The sequence below is a fragment of the Podarcis cretensis genome (genome assembly GCF_951804945.1).
Source record: "Podarcis cretensis genome assembly, chromosome: 2".
NCBI lineage: Eukaryota > Metazoa > Chordata > Lepidosauria > Squamata > Lacertidae > Podarcis > Podarcis cretensis.
In genome coordinates, this window is record NC_137171.1 from 97,981,252 (window position 1) to 98,000,292 (window position 19,041).

The 19,041-nt window shown below is 40.8% G+C and overlaps 1 protein-coding gene across 16 annotated transcripts in view; it reads left to right on the top strand.

Annotated features, from left to right (window-relative positions):
* FOXP1 (forkhead box P1) overlaps positions 1-19,041 on the top strand; it is a 549,153-nt gene that overhangs the window by 326,456 nt on the left and 203,656 nt on the right. Inside the window, exon 2 of one of the 16 annotated variants that reach the window (XM_079962003.1) lies at positions 5,666-5,744. The exons of the other annotated variants lie outside the window; for them this stretch is intronic. Coding sequence (XP_079818129.1) covers positions 5,712-5,744 — 33 coding nt within the window. The 5' untranslated portion in view covers positions 5,666-5,711. The remainder of the gene's footprint in view (positions 1-5,665; positions 5,745-19,041) is intronic. 16 annotated transcript variants of the gene reach the window in all.

The window sequence follows — 19,041 nt, forward strand, 5'->3', positions numbered from 1 at the left end:
TACAACTCCCATCATCTCTAGCTAACAGGACCAGTGGTCAGGGATGATGGGAATTGTAGTCCCAAAACAGTTGGAGGGCCCAGTTTGACACCACTGGTCTATATAAATGCAAATCACTGATCCTGAATCTCAGTGACATACAGGGCTAGGATAAGATTTAATCCAGCACTAACTAGGCACTGAGTGGGAGGCAGACAACCCATCACCCTTACCTGATGACTACTGTTGCTGATGGGTGGCTAGCAGTGGGGTAGGATGCTGCTTTCATTTCCATACAGTGCTCTGTTACCACTACTAGCCTGCACAGTGATGTACAAGCTGTCCCACATCGTCACTCTGCTAATGAGTTAAGAAAAAAACCAGAAGTTTTAACAACAACAAAAAAATTGTTCTGCAGTAAAACACCCTTTCACAAAAATGAGAATAAAAACACTATCTAGGTTTTGGGAAATTGTGAACTTATTAAATTTTGTATTTGTCTTATTTATAATAAGTAATTTAAAATGTAATTTAAAATGTAGTTTAAAATGTAACTTAACATTCTGTTTGTTTAAAATTCTGGAAATATGCTGCTGTGTTCTGATCTGGAAATTATTGTATCAGGGAATGTAGACCCACAAAATCACTCTCAATCCAGCAGAGGCAGCATCCATACGTACCCTGAATTATAGTAATATGCATCCTTCCTTTGTAGCTGATTGTGTGCAAATCAAACACTGATGGCACGGGGGTGGGAAATAACCCTGCAAGCTAAAACTCAGATGAAGGAGTACTGCAAAAGCAGATGCCACTGATACTTGCATTATATACTGGCAAGTTTTCCTAATAAGGTCAGTAACAATCAAATCCTTCCATTGGGACTTCCAAACATCACTTTCCCAAGGCTGCAATCCTGCACACTTACCTTAGCGTAAGTCCCACTGAAGTCATCCAGAATAGCTGTCATTGATTGACAGGCATGAGGATTGACACACGGATTCACTATTGCATGGTACGTTTGAACTCCTTTCATAATAGGAAAGAAAAATACAGAATGAAACACACACACACCCATTTTTATCACAGAATTATTCACCAAGTTCTGCTGATTAGCAGAGACCTTTTGAAGCTACTTTACAGAGAGTTCTTTACTTTTAACTTGTGTGAAGACTGGATTATGAAGGCTTAGCAGTGATTAGCAATGTTTCTTTGCTCACAGAGGAGGATGCTTTTAATTCTTTCAAATGTTTTGTTAACTAGCTGTTTTTCTTCTACCCAGAATGCTAGTCCACAAATGAAAAGACAGTTGTTTGGCATAAACTATTAGAGATTTGTCTGAGTACTCTTGCAGGTATGCTAAAGGATTCATAAAGTACAAGCGAAAATATAAAGTTTTCTCCATAGGCAGGAAAAACTAGTTTCCGCTCTTTAATTTGCAAATTGTTCTCAGCTATGACATTTAGTGGTCTGCTGTTTATGTGGACATCTGATTTTGTTCATGCCTGTGGAAACCTCCCCAATATCATAGACAAGGCAATGTAGATCAGCATGGAAGCCTTACATGGAATGAAAACAAAAATTACACATATCAGTCGTCATTAAAATTCACCATTTTGTCATTTTCTAAGGCTGCAGTCCTTCATCCACTTACCTGGGATTAAGCCCCATTGAACACAGTGGGTCATACCTCTGAATAGACACATAGAGGATTGTGCTGTAAGTAGATTGGGCTCAGCTGTCCCGTTTTCTACTGTGTTTCTATCAACAAATGTTAGCTGAAGATTGAAAAAAGATATGTGTGCCACATAATCATGAGTCATTCACAATTCTTCAAAGCTCATCACGTGGTTGAAAAATATAATCACATGTGATGTTTTACAGCAGTGGTGTCTCTTGATACTTCTACACAGACAACCAGTCCTGTCTCAGCCGCAAAAGGGAAGGAGACTGGGAAGGAGAGGGTCCACTCCCCAAGACTTAGTCTTGCAGCTTTTTAATGATGCTACCTCAATGCAAGCAAGAATTTGGCAGACTCTGCCTGCCCTTTACTTAGACAGGGGTGAAAGCAGTAGCAAGTCGATGGGCAAGTGTGCTTTTGTCTGTGAGGAGCAGATTTCACCCACCGCCTTGCCCTGCAAACATCTCAGATACAGTGGTGCCCTGCAAGACGAATGCCTCGCAAGACGGAAAACCCGCTAGACGACAGGGTTTTCTGTTTTGGAGGTGCTTCGCAAAACGAATTTCCTATGGGCTTGCTTCGCAAGACAAAAATGTCTTGCGAGTTCCTGTGGGGTTTTTTTCCTCCCCCCCCTTTTCCAAGCCGCTTATCTGCTTATCCGCTAAGCCGATAACCCGCTAAAAGCCGCTAATAGCGTTAATAGCACTAATCCGCTAAGCCGTCAATGGGCTTGCTTCGCAAGACGAAAAAACTGCTAGACGAAGAGATTCGCGGAACGGATTAATTTCGTCTTGCGAGGCACCACTGTACTTCAGTGACAACTAGATTACCTGGATCCTGCCCACTGAAACCCATCATTCTTGGTGTACAAAACAATAAATATAGCATTATCTATAAGGAAAGTCGGATGGAAATATTAAATGAAGAAAAATGGCAGGTGGATGTTATAAAGAATAAATAAACTAAACAATTTTTTAATTTGTACCCTGGCCGGAGCTGGGCTCAGAGTGGCTAACATCATATAAGTTATATGATATGCATAAAAAGAAGCAATCAATTGATTAAAATGCATCCCAAAATTAATTCAAATAAATTAAAATTAAAATTAAAACTGAACAAATGACAATCCTCAGATTAAAACTGAAAGCGGTTAATACTCGCCAGGACCAACTGTTTCCACTGATATTATAAGGACCTGTGAGCGGGCTGGGAAACCTCCTTTGTGCTTGTTCTTATAGAAAGAGAAAATGAGTCAGACTGAACCCTGACCAAAGGCCTGGCGGAACAGCTCCATCTTGCAGGCCCTGCGGAAGGATGTCAAATCTCGCAGGACCCTGGTCTCTTGTGAGAGAGTGTTCCACCAGGCTGGGGCTATGGCTGAAAAGGCCCTGGCTCTGGTCGAGGCCAGTCTAATCTCCCTGGGGCCTGGGATCTTCAGGGTGTTGTTACTTGTAGACCATAAGGTCCTCCGTGGGGCACACCAGGAGAGGCAGCCACGTAGAAGGAACATTGAACAAGAAAATCCAGTCGCATGAGAGCTATTCTGGTGAGATGTTTTGAGTGTCAGAGATGGACTGAGGAAACTACGTTCAAAGTGTTACTTAGCCATGATGTTCACAGGGTGACCTTCAGCATCCCTAACCCCAACCTGTATCACAGGGCTGTTGTGAAAGTAAATTGGAATAAACCCCATGTCCTCCCTTTTTGTCCTTGGAAGACAGGTGTGTAAATCTTGGGACAGGATAGCTGGTTTGAAATTTTGCGAGTCAGGGCAAAGTGTAACAAAGAAATAGAATAAATCTTGTTTTCTGGGATTATTATTATTATTTAGTGTAGTAAAAGAATAGGAATTCCAAATTCCGACTCAGTGTTACTGCAGTGAAGTTGAATGACAGACATTAGTGAGTGGCAAGAACAAGTCCAAACAGATGTCAGTTTAACTCTCACATGTGCCATTTAGCTTTCATTTGTGCTGATGTACTTAATTCAACCTTTACACCCTGATCCTATGTTCATTAAATAAGGGCGAGTCAAAATATTTAAGCTGAATGCTTCCATCACCCCATAATGAGTAATCAGAGGTCGCTGTCTCTTGCCACCTCCCTGAGGTGCATGAGACAATAAGGGGGAGTAATCTGTGGTGGCATAGCAGGGCATTACTGATGTTAGCAGTTTCACACATTCAGACTATTAGCTACAGTTTCCACATGACTAATACCGTGTTTAAATTCACTTGTAAGTCCTACTGATAGAATTGTAGAGTTGAAAGGGACACTGAGGGTCATCTATTCCAATCCCCTGTGATGCAGGAATCTCAACTAGATCATATATGACAGATGACCATCCAACCTCTGCTTAAAAACTCCCAAGGAAGGAGAGTCCACAACCCTCTGAGGGAGACCATTCCATTGTTGAACAGCTCTTTCCATCAGAAAGTTCTTCCTCATGTTTAGGTGGAATTTTCTTTCTTGCAACTTGATTGCAGAGGAGAACTTTTTTTAGTGGACTGAAAAAAACATATGAGAATACTAGAGCTGGCGCCACAATTTGGTTCCATATGGTACATTTTGTTATTAGTAACTAGCTGATGGCTTGTTAACTTTGAAAGGTGTAAAAAGAAAGGGCTGGAGAATGGTGCCTGGTGACTTCAGCCATTATAGATCAAGCCAACCCCTCTCCTCTTGTGGATTACGTTCCTTCACACGCTAACGTGTGACAAAACGTTGAGGAGCTGGCCTGAATATATAGAGAAGAGCATTGATCTGGCTAGTTTCAGTAATCTGAACCAGTGCCGTGCATTAAATTTGCCATGCATAATTCCATATGCCTCAATATAAATAAGATACAGTGGTGCCTCGCAAGACGAAATTAATTCGTTCCGCGAGTTGCTTCGTCTTGCAATTTTTTGTCTTGCGGAGCACGGATTCCCCAGGTATTAACGGCTTTAAGAAAAAGGAAGCAAACCCGCAATACATTTTCGACTTGCGAAGCAAGCCCATAGGGAAATTCGTCTTGCGAAGCACCTCGAAAAACGGAAAACCCTTTCATCTAGCGAGTTTTTCGTCTTGCGAGGCATTCGTCTTGCGGGGCACCACTGTAAACAAGATTTTAAACATAAATAGTTGATCAATCATATATATATATATATACAGTGGTACCTCGGGTTAAGTACTTAATTCGTTCTGGAGGTCCGTACTTAACCTGAAACTGTTCTTAACCTAAAGCACCACTTTAGCTAATGGGGCCATCTGCTGCTGCTGCGCCGCCGAAGCACGATTTCTGTTCTCATCCTGAAGCAAAGTTCTTAACCTGAAGCACTATTTCTGGGTTAGCGGAGTCTGTAACCTGAAGCGTATGTAACCCGAAGCATATATAACCCGAGGTACCACTGTATATACACACACATATAATGATTTATCCCCAACAAATAAACTTCGGTGCGACTAATAGAGTTCTGTTGTTTAAAGTCCGAGAATGCAAATTGAAGAGTCCTTTAATTAACTTGAAAGTGGTAGTTTGGGCTCTGATACTTGTGAGCAGTGGTGCTGCAAGCCCTGGAATCCATCAACCTATTCCTCGTTTCCTTGTCTGCTGTCTCTCATGCACCATATTCTTAGTCCCAGTTAATTGTTACATTTCCCAAGCTCAACTCTCCCTTGGCCCATCTTACGCCTCTCAGCCAGCCCTACCCACTTACAGTCTCAGATGGGCCCAAGGGACCTTTGCAAACAAGGCCTAAATATTTATATTTAAAGCTAAATTGAAGGCCTGTTTAAAAGGCAGGATTTGTTTGTTGCAATAAAACTTGTGTGTCTGCTGTGCACATATTTTTCCTAGGGTGTTCCTTTCAGTCTGCAGGAGATGAAGTTGGATTCTAATATAATGTTGGTAGTGCAGTATGAAGGACAGAGGAGGTAACAGAGAAGGCAACTTGCTAATGCAAAAGCAGTGTACTGAAAGTCACTTTTATTTCTTATTTATAATCTACATGCACACTCTGGATAATAGATGACAACGCTCATTCAGTACTTTAACTTCAAAGCAGAGAGAAGGCATGGATGACAGAGCTGGGAGCTGGAACACAAAGGTACTAACAACAAGAGAGAAAATGCCTGTTTACTGGATTGCATTTGTTAGCACGCTGTCTTCAGATATTGTTCCCCCAGGAATAGCGAGAATATGTGCTGCAAGAACAATGATTTAACATCTGAAAATGGTACTTAAAGAGTTTTCTGTCTGGTAGTAATGTGATGAAGGCTTCTGAATGGAACCTGGGGACTTCATTTCTTCTGTTTATCTATATGTCTCTCTGGTTTTAGTCAGCAGTAATTGCATATTTAACCCCTTAAATGGATATAACCCTCTCAGCACCAACCGTTCCCTTCCCCCCCCCCCCTTTTGGTATCGCATCAGCTTACGCTACGGAACAGCTGTGCTGTTTGAATTCCCTGCCAAAACAGAAAACCTTTTGAGAAGTCAAAAAAAATTTGGAAAAAGTTCTTTCCAGGTCTCTTATCTATTCATTTGGACTGGTGGGGTGGGGCACATTTGACTGTGGCCAATAGGAGTTATGAAAATTGTTTCAGTGATATTCAGTATAGCTGGGGGTCTTATAGAAAGGACAGAGTTCCAATAAAGAAATAAGTTGTAAATGGGTGCTCTAAAATCAACAGTATAAATTTGCTGCTTATCTCAGCAGTACGGCTCTTTGGAGCTTTCTCAATTAGGACTTGTTCTGGGGGGCTTGCTTAATAGCTTATGTGAAACAAATATTAGCATAATTTGTTTAATTATATCAAAACCCTTAATTCCTCAACGATGAGGAGGGGAAAAATGTGTTCTTATGCAAAGAGTATATTTGCAATGAAAATTCCATTCAGTTGGAATTAAAGGTGCTCTGAGAAAGCCATGAGATGGTAGCCAAGCTACTATAACAGTTTATTCTCATGGTATTTAAATTGACACCAGTGGGTATTTTTTTAATTAGTGCCTCTTTTAAATGTGCACTTGTCTATATCAGTCATTTTGGCAAACGTGACTCGTTCAAACAGTAGTAGTTGCTGTAGAAGAGGCCAGCACAGCCTGCAGGAATCAAAAGTTTCTGCAAGCTGTTGTCGACATGACCACATCTCATTAACTTAAAAAATGGAGATTATTTGCCTGAAAGCTTGATTTGACTAACAGTAATCAAATATTAGGCTCAACAGAGAAAGGGGAGGTGGGGGGATGGGGAGAAGAGAAGCGAAGAGAAGCTTCGCTGTTGTGATCTGTATCATTAAGCGTTTGTGGTTTGTTTTAAATAGCTGTATAAGATTTCTGTTTTGACAAACAGAACAGTGGAGGGGGTAGAAAAGAGTAACAAATAGACATATGGCTTTGAAAATAATCTCAGGTTGGTTTTATTTTACATTCTGACATGTTAACTATGAAGTTTGCCAGAAAGGAATATGATTTCGCTGTGGTTTCTTTCATTAAGTAGACAGAATTAATTAGCCTACGTAGTTTCCCTATGAATGATTAAAGTTTAAGTGCTGGAAATCAGTTGTCTTACACTTATCTTTCTCCTTTTTTCATCTGCTAAATAGGCATGAACCTCAAATTTATACCCTAGGTTCATTTTATTGTTTTAACTAAATATGATGAAGTAGGTTGTAAAATTGTGCATAAAATCAGCCAAAATAGAAAGCTGCCTTTCTTATCTCACACATTTGTTAAATAGCTTGTTAGTTCAATTAAGTATCTAGGAGCTAAATCTCTTTTGGGCAATAATTAAGGTATTTCAACTGCATTTAATTCCATAAGACTAGTATATTACGGCTTTGGGGATTTCACATTAAACAGGAAGCGATGGTATATCTTAGTGTAAACTGTGGTGTGCATCATTTAAGGGGGGCAGTTAAACAAAAGAAGATAAAGTCTTGTGTGTGTGTGTGTGTTGTGTTTTATGTCTCTGAACTGAGAACATGTGCTGCATTTTAGTAAAGGAACATGAGCCTTGAATGTAAGTAACTGGTTTTTGCATTAGGTACTCCCTGGAGGTAGCAGAAAAATATCATGTCCCTGCATGAAATGCGAATGTGAAATCTACCAGAAAGAAATATTTATGACCATTTTATGCTTGATTAGACTTGGATGACATCTGTTAGAAGACAGGGACTGGACAAAGAGAGAGACGCTTGAGGGCAAATGTTAACAGAGTTGTTTAGATGATGCTGGGGCAGAAGCGTCCATTTACTGCCAGGCAAAACATAGGAATTGTGTTAGCAAAGAGCGCAGCTGACAAGAATTCACTCTGATGGAGATACTCTATGCTGCTCAGCTAAAATAGCAAAATGCAGCTGTTGATACTCGCCATGTTGCCACAATTTATTGCCAGGTATCTCAGCTAAGCACAGATACCATAACTTTACAGAGGCAGATATGTTAACGGAGTTACACCAACGGCAGTCTGTCATATTATTACTATTTTTATTTTTTAAAAAGATAACACAGCCCCATTTTCTCAAGTGGCAGCTTTTAACCGGGCATACTACAGATGGCCAAAGGAGCAATTTGAAGTGTTTCTCCTTTTTTGAAATTCTATTTGAAACACACAGCACTGAAATTTCCAATCTAATTGTTCCCATTCCATTACTTTTTGCAAAAAATGAAACAAAAACCAACTCACACTTTTGCTCCCTAACCTGCGACCTTACTGTTTTTTTGTGAATGGGACCAGTCCCTTGGGCTGGATTTCACTTTTCGTTTGAAATCGAGGGGCCAGGTTCTGACCTCATGTATACTGATTTAAAACCTGGGTTTTGTCACCAAAGCGGCTACTGGCATTATGCCAGAGAAAGCAGATTGAAACTGGACCCAGTTGTTGAATCTTTTTAACTGGTCTGGGTGCAGGATGCTGAAATTACTGAATACATATGCAGCTGTTAACTGTTGTGTGTTTAAGAACAAAACGTGTAAACCCTACTTGCTTAAAAGTTCTGCCTTGTGGAGGAGAGGTATGGTCTCTCTCTCTCTCTCTCTCTCTCTCTCTCTCATTCTGGTTTCCTTCCCAGCTTCTTTTCCTGTAAAAAAACAACTGCTCTGTCTGGAATGCTTATGGGAAATGTGATTTTGTTTTTGTTTGCAGCAGCTCCGTTGTTTTGATTTTGTCTGTGCTGTATGGAAAACAGTACGTCACTTGGAGTGGGTGTTTTGTCTATTGGCCATTTGGCTATTGCACATACATTTCTCATACTTATCACATGATGACAAGGGAACTCAAATGGCATCGTTTTTCCAGTTGGATTTGGCTTTTGAGTTTAATAATAGTGAAAGGAAAACAAACATTAATAGATGTAGCTGTTTTTATATGGCTCCCTTGCTGATAGACTGCTCTGGAGCTTCCCCCTCCCCAGCCACAGCTAAGGGGCTATTTAGACAAAGGTCAGATGAAAACATATATCACTCTCCCTAATAAACTGATATGGATGATGTCACACGTTTTGCATATAGTAGTGAAAAATGGTAACTTAAGTAGGAAAACCCATAAAAAGGCAATAAACAATTTTAATATCATTAGTATGATTAGTTTATGGGACTTTTACCTGGGCTTTTAGGCTGTAGGTAGCATAAGCTGCCTTAATAAATGTCCTTTAATTAAAAATGATTTAAAATAAATTTCTGAGTTGAAAACATAATACAGTATCCCCCAAGCTTTACTTAAAACTGATGACTGCAAAGATTTAAATGTAGGCTGTATTAATTCAGGCTAAGGTTTTTATCTTATTTTTAAAACCATGGTGGGGGTGTGTGTGCCTGTTTGAATCTATAGAATTCCACTAAGACTAGATAATTTTATATGTAGTACAGAACAGGAAAGTATTATTAATTTTTCAATTTCTTTCTGTAGATATCTAATAATTGTACCCCTGGACTGCCAACGGCTCCCATTAAAGATTTAAAAAGCAAAAGAAAGGTGGATTCAAAAAGATGGTATTTTGGATTAAATAATGTAAAATAACTGCAGGGCAGTAGAAAGCTATTGGCAAAATAAAATCCTGGTGTACATTTTTTGCTTGAAATGCACTTAAATACTGACACAGTTGCATGCATCATGTCGCAACCAGGTGAAAGCTTGTTGTGGGGGCGGGGAGTGGGTCCTGTGTGACTGTCTGCTCAGAGTTATTAGGTAAAATGTATTTTTGCCCTCCAGACAATTTTTATAATAAGGGTGTGGCATGCCATAAATGTGCAACAGTTTGCAAATGTGGTACATGCACTCATCACAGAAATATATTATTAATTGGTGGAAGATAAATGCCAGGATTTCCCTTTTTAATATATGCTATTTCCTGAGAGGTCTTATGTTTTAGGTTTGTGAAAAAGAAGACACATACAGATACAGCAGACTTTTATTTTTTTAAATAAACCTTAAAAAAAATGAAGAAAAAGGATGTTTTCAGCACGCTCACACAACAAATGCATCCAAGGCAGTTAGAACGGCCCAGCTGCACCCCTCCTTTCTTTCTCTGCACTGTCTTTATCACTTTGCTCAGTTCCACATAATAACATCTTCATCTGAGATTGCTGTGGCACAGGGGAACTGCATTTGTTGATCAAATTTGGCTGGATAACACTGTGATCTCGTATCCTGAAGTGCGGAGATGTGCCTGGAATATGCAAGCACAAAGCTGGCCTCTTGATTGATTGATTCTGCCTGTCACAGAACAAGATAACTGGATCAGTAAATACCCTGTGCACTTCAACTTCATCTACACAATCAAAAGTGAGGGCAACGTGGGGCTGAAAAACACACTAAAGCATGATGGGGGAATATATGCATTTGTCAATGATAGCCAGAAACTTACCAATGATGGAGGGAACAGAAATTCATTGTGTGTGTTCATACATGAGCAACAGTGGACATTATACTAATTCCTGAATAGCTGCCAGAGGTCTGATCAGTTCCTTCTTTCCTCCCTCCTCCTTCCCAACCCCCAGCCGCTACTAGTGTTACTATGTTGGGATCAAGGTTTCAGCTGAATGGATTTCTCTCAGTGTAAAACTGGAATTAGTGCCACAGTGATGAAATAGGCTCTGGGGTTATTTTGTGCCTTCTGTAGCTTAAGTTCATGCTTTTGATCAGCAAAAGTTACAGTGCTGGAGACTCTTTAATATGTGGGATGTTTTGGATGACTAGCAATATTAAAATTGTGTTTTTAACCTTTTATGGATGTGATACTTAAGGTTGCGTTTCCCGCCCCATGTGTCCATAAAGCATTTTCACAAAACCTACCTGCTGTGCAGTCTGCCACACAAATGCTTTGTTCTGTCCCAGATGAATTGGGCCTGGGGTTGGGGTGGGTAGGATGAGTGGTGCTTAGGTCTTCAGTGGTTCATTGGAATGAAGGGATTATAGCTCCATATCTAGAAAGCCTAGTGCAGTATCCAAGGAAGTTCAAGTTTTACTAAAAGACAAAACCTAAAAGACATGGCTTCCAGAGACCTGCTACCAGAAGGCTCAAACCAGGGTATCAATGCCCCTCTTTGTGATACAGAGCACAAAGTGCTTAGGACCTGATCCCTGCTGCTCTGCAGAGGTGTTCTGGAAGTTGTTCTGCAACTTGCCAGCCCAACTGGATCAGATAATAAGGAACCTTGCTGGATTTGGATCATTCCAGCCTCAGGCTTAGTTCCTCATTCTAAGCAGCTTGCCAGCCAGAATAGTTGCTCTACAGACTCATTATGCTTTGTCCCACCCCATTATCACTTCCCAATTTCCCCCATAGTTGAAATTTTCATAGAATTGAAAGGGACCCCAAGGGTAATCCAGTCCAACCTCCTGCAAGGCAGGAATCTCAGCTAAAGCATCCATGACAAATGGCTAACCAACCTCTGCTCCAATGAAGAAGAGTCCACAACTTCCCGAGGGAGACCGTTGTGCTGCCGAACAGCTCTTACTGTCAAAAAGTTCTTCTTGATGTTTAGTTGGGATCTCCTTTCTTGCAATTTGAAGCCATTCGTTCGAGTCCTATCCTCCAGAGCAGGAGAAAACAAGCTTGCTCCATCTTACATGTGACAGCCCTTAAGATATTTGTAGATGGCTATCATATCTCCTCTGTCTCATTTTCCAGGCTAAACATACCTAGTTCCTTTAACCGTTCCTCATAACGTTTGGTTTCCAGACCCTTGATGATCTATCTGTGTTGCCCTACTCTGCACGCATTCCAGCTTGTCAATATTCCTCTTAAATTGTGGCACCAAGAACTGGACACAGTCTTCCAAGCCAGAATAGAGTGGGACTATTACTTCCCTTGATCTGGACACTATACTTCCATTGATGCAGGCTAGAATAGTATTAGCTTTTTTTTGTTGCTGCATCACATTGTTAGCTCATGTTAAGCTTGTGGTCTACTAAGACCCCTAGACCCTTTTCACCTGTAGTACTGGCAAGCTTGGTAACCCTCATCTTGTATTTGTGTAGCTGCATGTGTAGAACCTGACATTTTGACCCTATTGAAATTCATTTTGTTAGTCTGGACCCAGTTCTCCAATCTGTTGCGGTCATCTTGAATCCCAATTCTGCCTTCTGCAACATTAGCTACACCTTCCAGTTTGTTGTCATCTATGCATTTAATGAGCATCCCCTTAATTCCTTTGTCCAAGTCGTTTATAAAGACATTGAACATCAATGGGCTCTGGACAGAACCCTGCAGCACCCTACTTGTCACTTTTTTCCAGGATGATGAGGAACTATTAATAAGATCTCTTTGTGTTTGGTCAGCCAACCAGCTACAAATCCACCTAACACTTACCTCATCCAGCCCACAGGTTACCAACATCTCTGCAAGAATATCTTGGGTGAGTTTGTCAAAAGCCTTGCTGAAATCAAGATATACTACATTCACAGCATTTTTTAAGGGAACCAGTTTCCTTTCTATTCTGAACTGTCTCTCTGATTTTTGGCAGATGTCTCTGGAACTAGGCACATGCTGTCCTGGACTGGGCCACTTGCACCTTGCCCAGCTGTGCCTTAGACCAGTGATGGTGAACCTGTGGCCCTCGAGATGTTGTGGCACTACACCTCTCATCAGTCCTTGGACTGACAGAAGTTGTAATGCAGCAACAACTTGAGGGCCACAGGTTCTGTACCTGTCTCTTAAATGAACAATCAGTACACCTTTTGGACCTACATAAAGCAAACAGCTCGTTCACATTCCCTATCTGCCCATATTGCAGACATTATTAATTGCATGTTCAACCTGGGTTAGGTATTTCATTTTTAGCTTGTTCCTGGGGTGAAGGTGCCCCAGGAAAACCAAGGTGACTTTCCCAGCATATTGCCCACAATAAAGTATTTGTGAGGGCTCAAGGCCTCATCTGGGCCCAGTCAGGGTGCCAACTTGTAACTGGCACAGAGATCAGGCCTGAATGTCCTACCACCTCACATTCTGCTGTGGCTGCCATGAGTGACTGGCCTGCAGAATTGCCCAACAAAGGCCCACCAATTTGGGGAGGCGATTTCCCTTAGACTCTGTTAGGTACTTGGAGGTATCAGATTACATGGATCTGAGACAAATGGCTGATCCCAGGTTTTGAAAGCACAAAACTTGGCTGTTTTTAGGTCTGTTTCATGCCTGAAGGGAAACATTGGTTCCTAGTTAGGCAGAAAACAGAAATAAAAAGAAAATTGGTGGTGTTTTGAGTAGTGAAATTGGATATTAATTTTGGAGAATACATTTAGAAATGCACAGTTTTAGTATATGCTGATGTAGTGATGACTTACTTTACAGAGCATTACTAATAATTAGTTTATAGTCTTTTAGAAGTTTAAACTGTGATAGAATAGTGACAAAAAGTTTTAAGTATTATAAGGTGATAGGGCCTGTTGTAATGTATGCCCAGTATAAAAGATGGCTATATTAGAAGTGTCTGTTCACCACTGCTTGACTTTATGTACCTTGGTGTAAGCTATTATTGAGTTTGGAGGGGATATGGTATATTGGAAAATCAACATTAAATATTGCTTCTAAAGAACTGAAATTATTGCTCTATTTCTTTTAATAGCCTATTTCAGTATAATTAGAATAACCTTAGTTTGAAAGTTGGTGTCATGCCTAGAAGCATCCAGTGAGCTTCATGACCAAGTTATGAATTAAAATGGAGTCTTCTATGCCAAGCACAACATACTGTCCATTGTACCATATACTCCTTCTTGTCCTTGGTCAGAACTGTGATGGAAATGAGGTTTATACAGGTTTAGGACCTGCCACTGGAAATTTTACCAGCCTGAGTAGGACCTAACCATTAATTTATGTACTTTCTTGCCTGCTTACACACTGTCTTTGGCAGAGTTGTTTTATTCCTGGGGAAAGCAGTCCAGAAGTTAAGAGAGACACTGAGAGACTTTGTTTGTTTAGTTTTATTTGTGTTAACATAATTGGCTTTTGGCAGTGCAAAGCAGCGCTGTAGGTAGGCCTTTGGTTTTTTAAAATATTCTTCAGTCGAAACCTTATAAAAGCAGGCAAAACATTTGCCTGATTAAAATGCATTGAGGAAGGAAGATGTCTCTTTAGCAACTAAAGATCCAATCCCACAGTCTTCATGACATTCCCACGGGCCTGTGTATACTGTGGTTGCAACCTTTGCCGAAGAATGATTTCATTTTGTGGGCTATTTGGAGCCTGTTGTATGGGACTTTTCTGAAGAGCAACTGTAATTTAATTTTCATGTAATTTTTTAGTGCCTAACAGCTCATTCCTATGATGCCTACTCAGAAGTAAGTCCAACTGATTTCATTGGGGGCTTACTCCCAAGTAAATGCAGCTTCATTCTCTCTCATCCCTAGATCTACTCTGACATATGGGTCTTGAAAGTAGCACCTATAAATTTTGTAGTCTTAAAGTCAGTGAAAATGCTTCAGAATCGGTGATTTGAGGGTTGCTGTGGTAAATAAAACCAGTTGTGAGGGGGAAAGCTGCTGGACCACCTGCTTGCTCACGAGTGGGCCAACCCACCAGATAGACTGCAGTTGGGTAAGGATGGGGCTGATGAGAGGTTGCAAACCTCTAGCCGCCTCTGTTGGCTTATAAGCCTCTGAGAGAGTCAGGAAAATGGGGAAGGAGGCAGAGGCTGTGTTGTTTTATTTCCCCCGTGATGAGCAGGGTATGATGGGAAGACAGTGAAGGGGAGCTAGGAGTCCAGGAGCAGCTGCCGTAAGTCTAAGGGGCATGGGACTCTGGAAACAATGACACTTGTGTAAATATGGTCTATATTACTCTAATGGCATTGTTTGATCACTGTGATGGAAAAGTGCTATGCAGAAATACATATTTTTAGTTTAACACTGTGAAATAATTTTCCACTTATATATAGAAATTTAAATAAATGTTTCTTACTTCCACAAATACCCTATTCGTGAGTTCTCTGAAAGTGTAGAGTTAACACATTTGGGTGGGGAAGGCAGCAGAGATGAACATGCTACTTCTGTCTCCCCCTACCCTGCGTTGCTTCCATTGCTTGTGATGGGGACTGTGTGGGAAGACTTCTGAACTCATGGAGGCGCCTTGCACATTTTAGAGCCCTGGAAAGGCAGGATTCAATCATGTGCAGGGAGTACATAAGGTTCCCAGCCTCACAGCTGCAAGACAGTTGTGTACTGTTTTGAGCAGTTCAGAGGTGAGGCAAGGCATCAATGCTACCCTGGACAGCTCCATGCAGGGCTCATGCTGGAGAATCCCTAAGACTAGAGCTCAAATGTTGTTTCAGCAGTAGTCATCTTCAGACAGCCTTAGAATAATAGAATTGTAAAGTTGGAAGGGACCCCAAGGGTTATCTAGTCCAACCCTTGACAGGAACTGCAGTTCTATCTCGGTTGCTAGGCCTGCCTTCAGTGGGAAGAGCTATAGATAGAGCTGTTGTCAGATTTCTGATGAAAAACTATGTAGGTGTTGAAAAGTATAGGAGACAGCATCCTGCAGGTCAAAAAAGCACGAGTCTCCCAGCATCACCTTCTACCCAAAAGGAATGACTAGAGCCACCACAAAATGGTTGCCCTATCCCAGCAAGGTGGTCCAGAAGGAGAGGAACAGACAAAAGACACATCCTATCTAGCTCCTGACAGAGATCATCTTCTAGAGCAGGGATGGGGAATATCCATCCTTTAGGCCACATTTGGCCCATTAGTCATCCCCATTAGTCCTTCATGGTTCATTGGGGCAAAATCTCAATTAAAATTATCAAGATCATATCTCCCATTACTTATCTTCAGGCATTTAGTTATCTTCAGAAGAAAACCATCACAGGGCAACGCCTTCTTCTGTTCCATCCTATGCATTTGAGAGGAACTACACCCATGCAAATTTTCAGTGTGCAACACCTTACATGGTGATCAGGAACTTTGGAAGAAAGTGTAGAGTGTGCATGTTTCTGATACATTAAAATACACAATGGTTTTTCATTGCTGATGACATGTGGTTGGTGGGTTACACCTAAACTTTTGAAGCCTTTGTCATATGAACAATGTTCAAACATATTTTGGAAGGATGCTTATATTATTTTTATTGTATATTTATCCTTGTTTTCTTTCCTCACATTCTTTAGTAATCCTAATCCCTGATATGTGCTCTGAGAAGGGGGTTAGACTCTACCATTGGTTGGGGACACAGTCACCACAGAATTTCTGTAGTGCCTGCTAAAGGTGCAGACGTTTGAAGAGGTATTGCTGGTCGTGTTCCCACTAGCAGAAGTTGGTGCAAGACCCCTCAAACCGGGCATTTCAGGGGCAGAGCAGGACTGGCTGAGGATCCACTAGCTGGTCCATTGTTGTGAGCTTGTGTAGCAAAAGAAGGAAAGAACCGCCACCAGGTTCCACACTGCTAGGAACTGAGAGCAGTTTGGATGTGGTGGTGGTTCCATTGTCCCTGAGGCCAGGTGACTTTGGGTTAGTATTGCTGTGACAGTTATCAAGTTCACCTTTTTAAATACTACTGCTGTAGACTGGAAACAGCTTGAAGGTTAGGCAAAGTTAAGACTTTTAATGATCATTCTGCACCCCTCCACTCTGGGATTTGTTTTCCTTGGCTAGAAGTTCTCGAGAAGAGTGACATATTTATGTACATAGCTAGTATTTAGTTTTGAATTCTACACATGTGAATGATGACTGAATCAGAATTCATTTATTTTTTCCCCTATTCCTCTGTAGCTCTTTGAAATGTGAGGTTACATATTGCAGACAAGTCTCAACATATCCACCCTGTGCTTGACCACCAGAATTAATAACTAGCCACATTCCTTGATGATTCTGTAGGGATTGGAAGCTAGGCAGCAGAGTTTGCTATGCAAGAGAGTTAATAAAAAATTTCATTGCTGGAAGAAAGCTTATATACAGTAGTCTGTTTGTCCTGTATTTCAACCACCTGAGTCAGAGCCAAAAAACCAATTGTCTACTCCATATTTCAAACAGATGCTGAGGGGTAAAAAAAGGTGTCTAGAATTCACAGCAATAAAAAGGCAGGCTCTTTAAGTTCCCTTGAAGGAAGTGAACCCATAAAAATGTTGCTGCCTACTTGTTTGTCCAATCCTTTGAAGTATTTAACATTCATTTAGCCTGCAAATCATTACCAGCTCAATTTTTCATTGAATTATCGAAGTCTGTTAAACACATAACCTTGGAGTGCACAAAAATTGATTCCTTTAGCAGATATATTAATTTAACAGTTATCCATTTAAAAGGGCATTATTGAAGCTGGCCACAGTTATGTGCAGAGTAGGCACAGTAGGTACATGTTCTAGAGGTAAGCATCATTTAAACATGCTCATTATTTTTATGACCATTAATTTGAAATCACTGGGAAAGTGAATATTAAGTGGGGATTCTGTTAGCCATTTCCTGTCCCCCATGCTTTTCGAAATGCAGTTCTTGCTTACAGACCAAACCTGGCCATCAGTAAAGCCCTATTGGTGGCAACGGAAGAGTGAATCATAGAATCATAGAATCATAGAGTTGGAAGAGACCACAAGGGCCATCGAGTCCAACCCCCTGCCAAGCAGGAAACACCATCAGAGCACTCCTGACATTTCTCATGTGGATTTCTCATGTTTCCATCAGATAACAGTATATTAGAGGACTCAGGATGAGTTTCTATGGTCATTCTCTGTGATATAGCCCACATGATAATAGGCACTGGTAACATGTGCCAGGCTTATCACTTCCCCTCTTTGTGTCCATTTCAAATCACACTTTCCATTTTTTTTAGCTGTGGTGAACTAGTGTCTTCTCTCTATGTCTCTTTCTTCCAGAGGTGTCTCTGAGAAACAGAGCTTAGCAGCAGAAAACGCCATCAGCTGTGAGCGAAGCAGGAATATTAGAAACCACTATTAGGCCTAACTTATAAAAAAATAATAACATGATGGGGAGGAGGGTGTCAATTGAAAACCAGCAGGGTGGCAAACCTATTGTACTGTAGTAGGTATGTTGGAGCCTCCAGGCCTTTATGGTGATTGGTGACACACTAGCGATATTGTTAAATTGCCTTTTTTATTGGTTCTCAGGTCTCCTGTATTAAAATACAATTCTTTGGAAGAAGTGAAGAGAATCCTTATATTCTCTTTGGAGATAAATCTGACCACCCCCCTCTGAAAATATGGATGTGGAGATAAATTCTGTTGAAATTTGTGGATGGGATGGGTTATTTGTGTCCTGTGAATTGTCTTCCTTACAGTTTAATTTTGGAAACTTATGTCCATGGTAAGAGCTACCTGTAAATAAGTAGGGTTATAACTAGATGGGTCATTGTTGCTGTTTTCTGTTTCTTTCCTTCCATAGCACAATATCATTGTTGAGGGTGTATTCTGGATGAGCAAGTGAAGGAAAGATGTATGAAAAAGACCTGGAGATGGTTCTAGAAGTACTTGGAGTAGTTGATTCAGGCTATCACATTGTTTTATGGTGATGAGATTAATAAGTCAAGTACATTTTATTTTTCACAGTAATTAACTTCAGATAGCAGGATGAGTTGAAGTCTAAACAGGCTGGACTAGTCTAAATAATTCAACATAGTCAAAGTAAAGGCTGATATGTGATACTTTTAAATTATTTGTTTCCTATTTCCACCATCCAGTTCACAAGGCACTCATGCTCCCCCTCGTTTTTTATTGTTCAATAACCCCATGTGATAGGTTAGGGTGGAAGAGTGTGAATGACCCCAAGTCCCATGAGAGCTTAATGACTAAGCACTGTTTGGAACGTAGGCACCCCCAGTTCAAGCCTGGCATTCTACCTACTATATTACTCTGGCTTACTAAAATATGTTAGAACAGTGTTCCTCAACCTTTTTTTTTAAACCCATGCCCCTTTCTAGCTGACATAAAAATCCAAGCCTTCCGCCTTTCAAACCTGGCTGCCG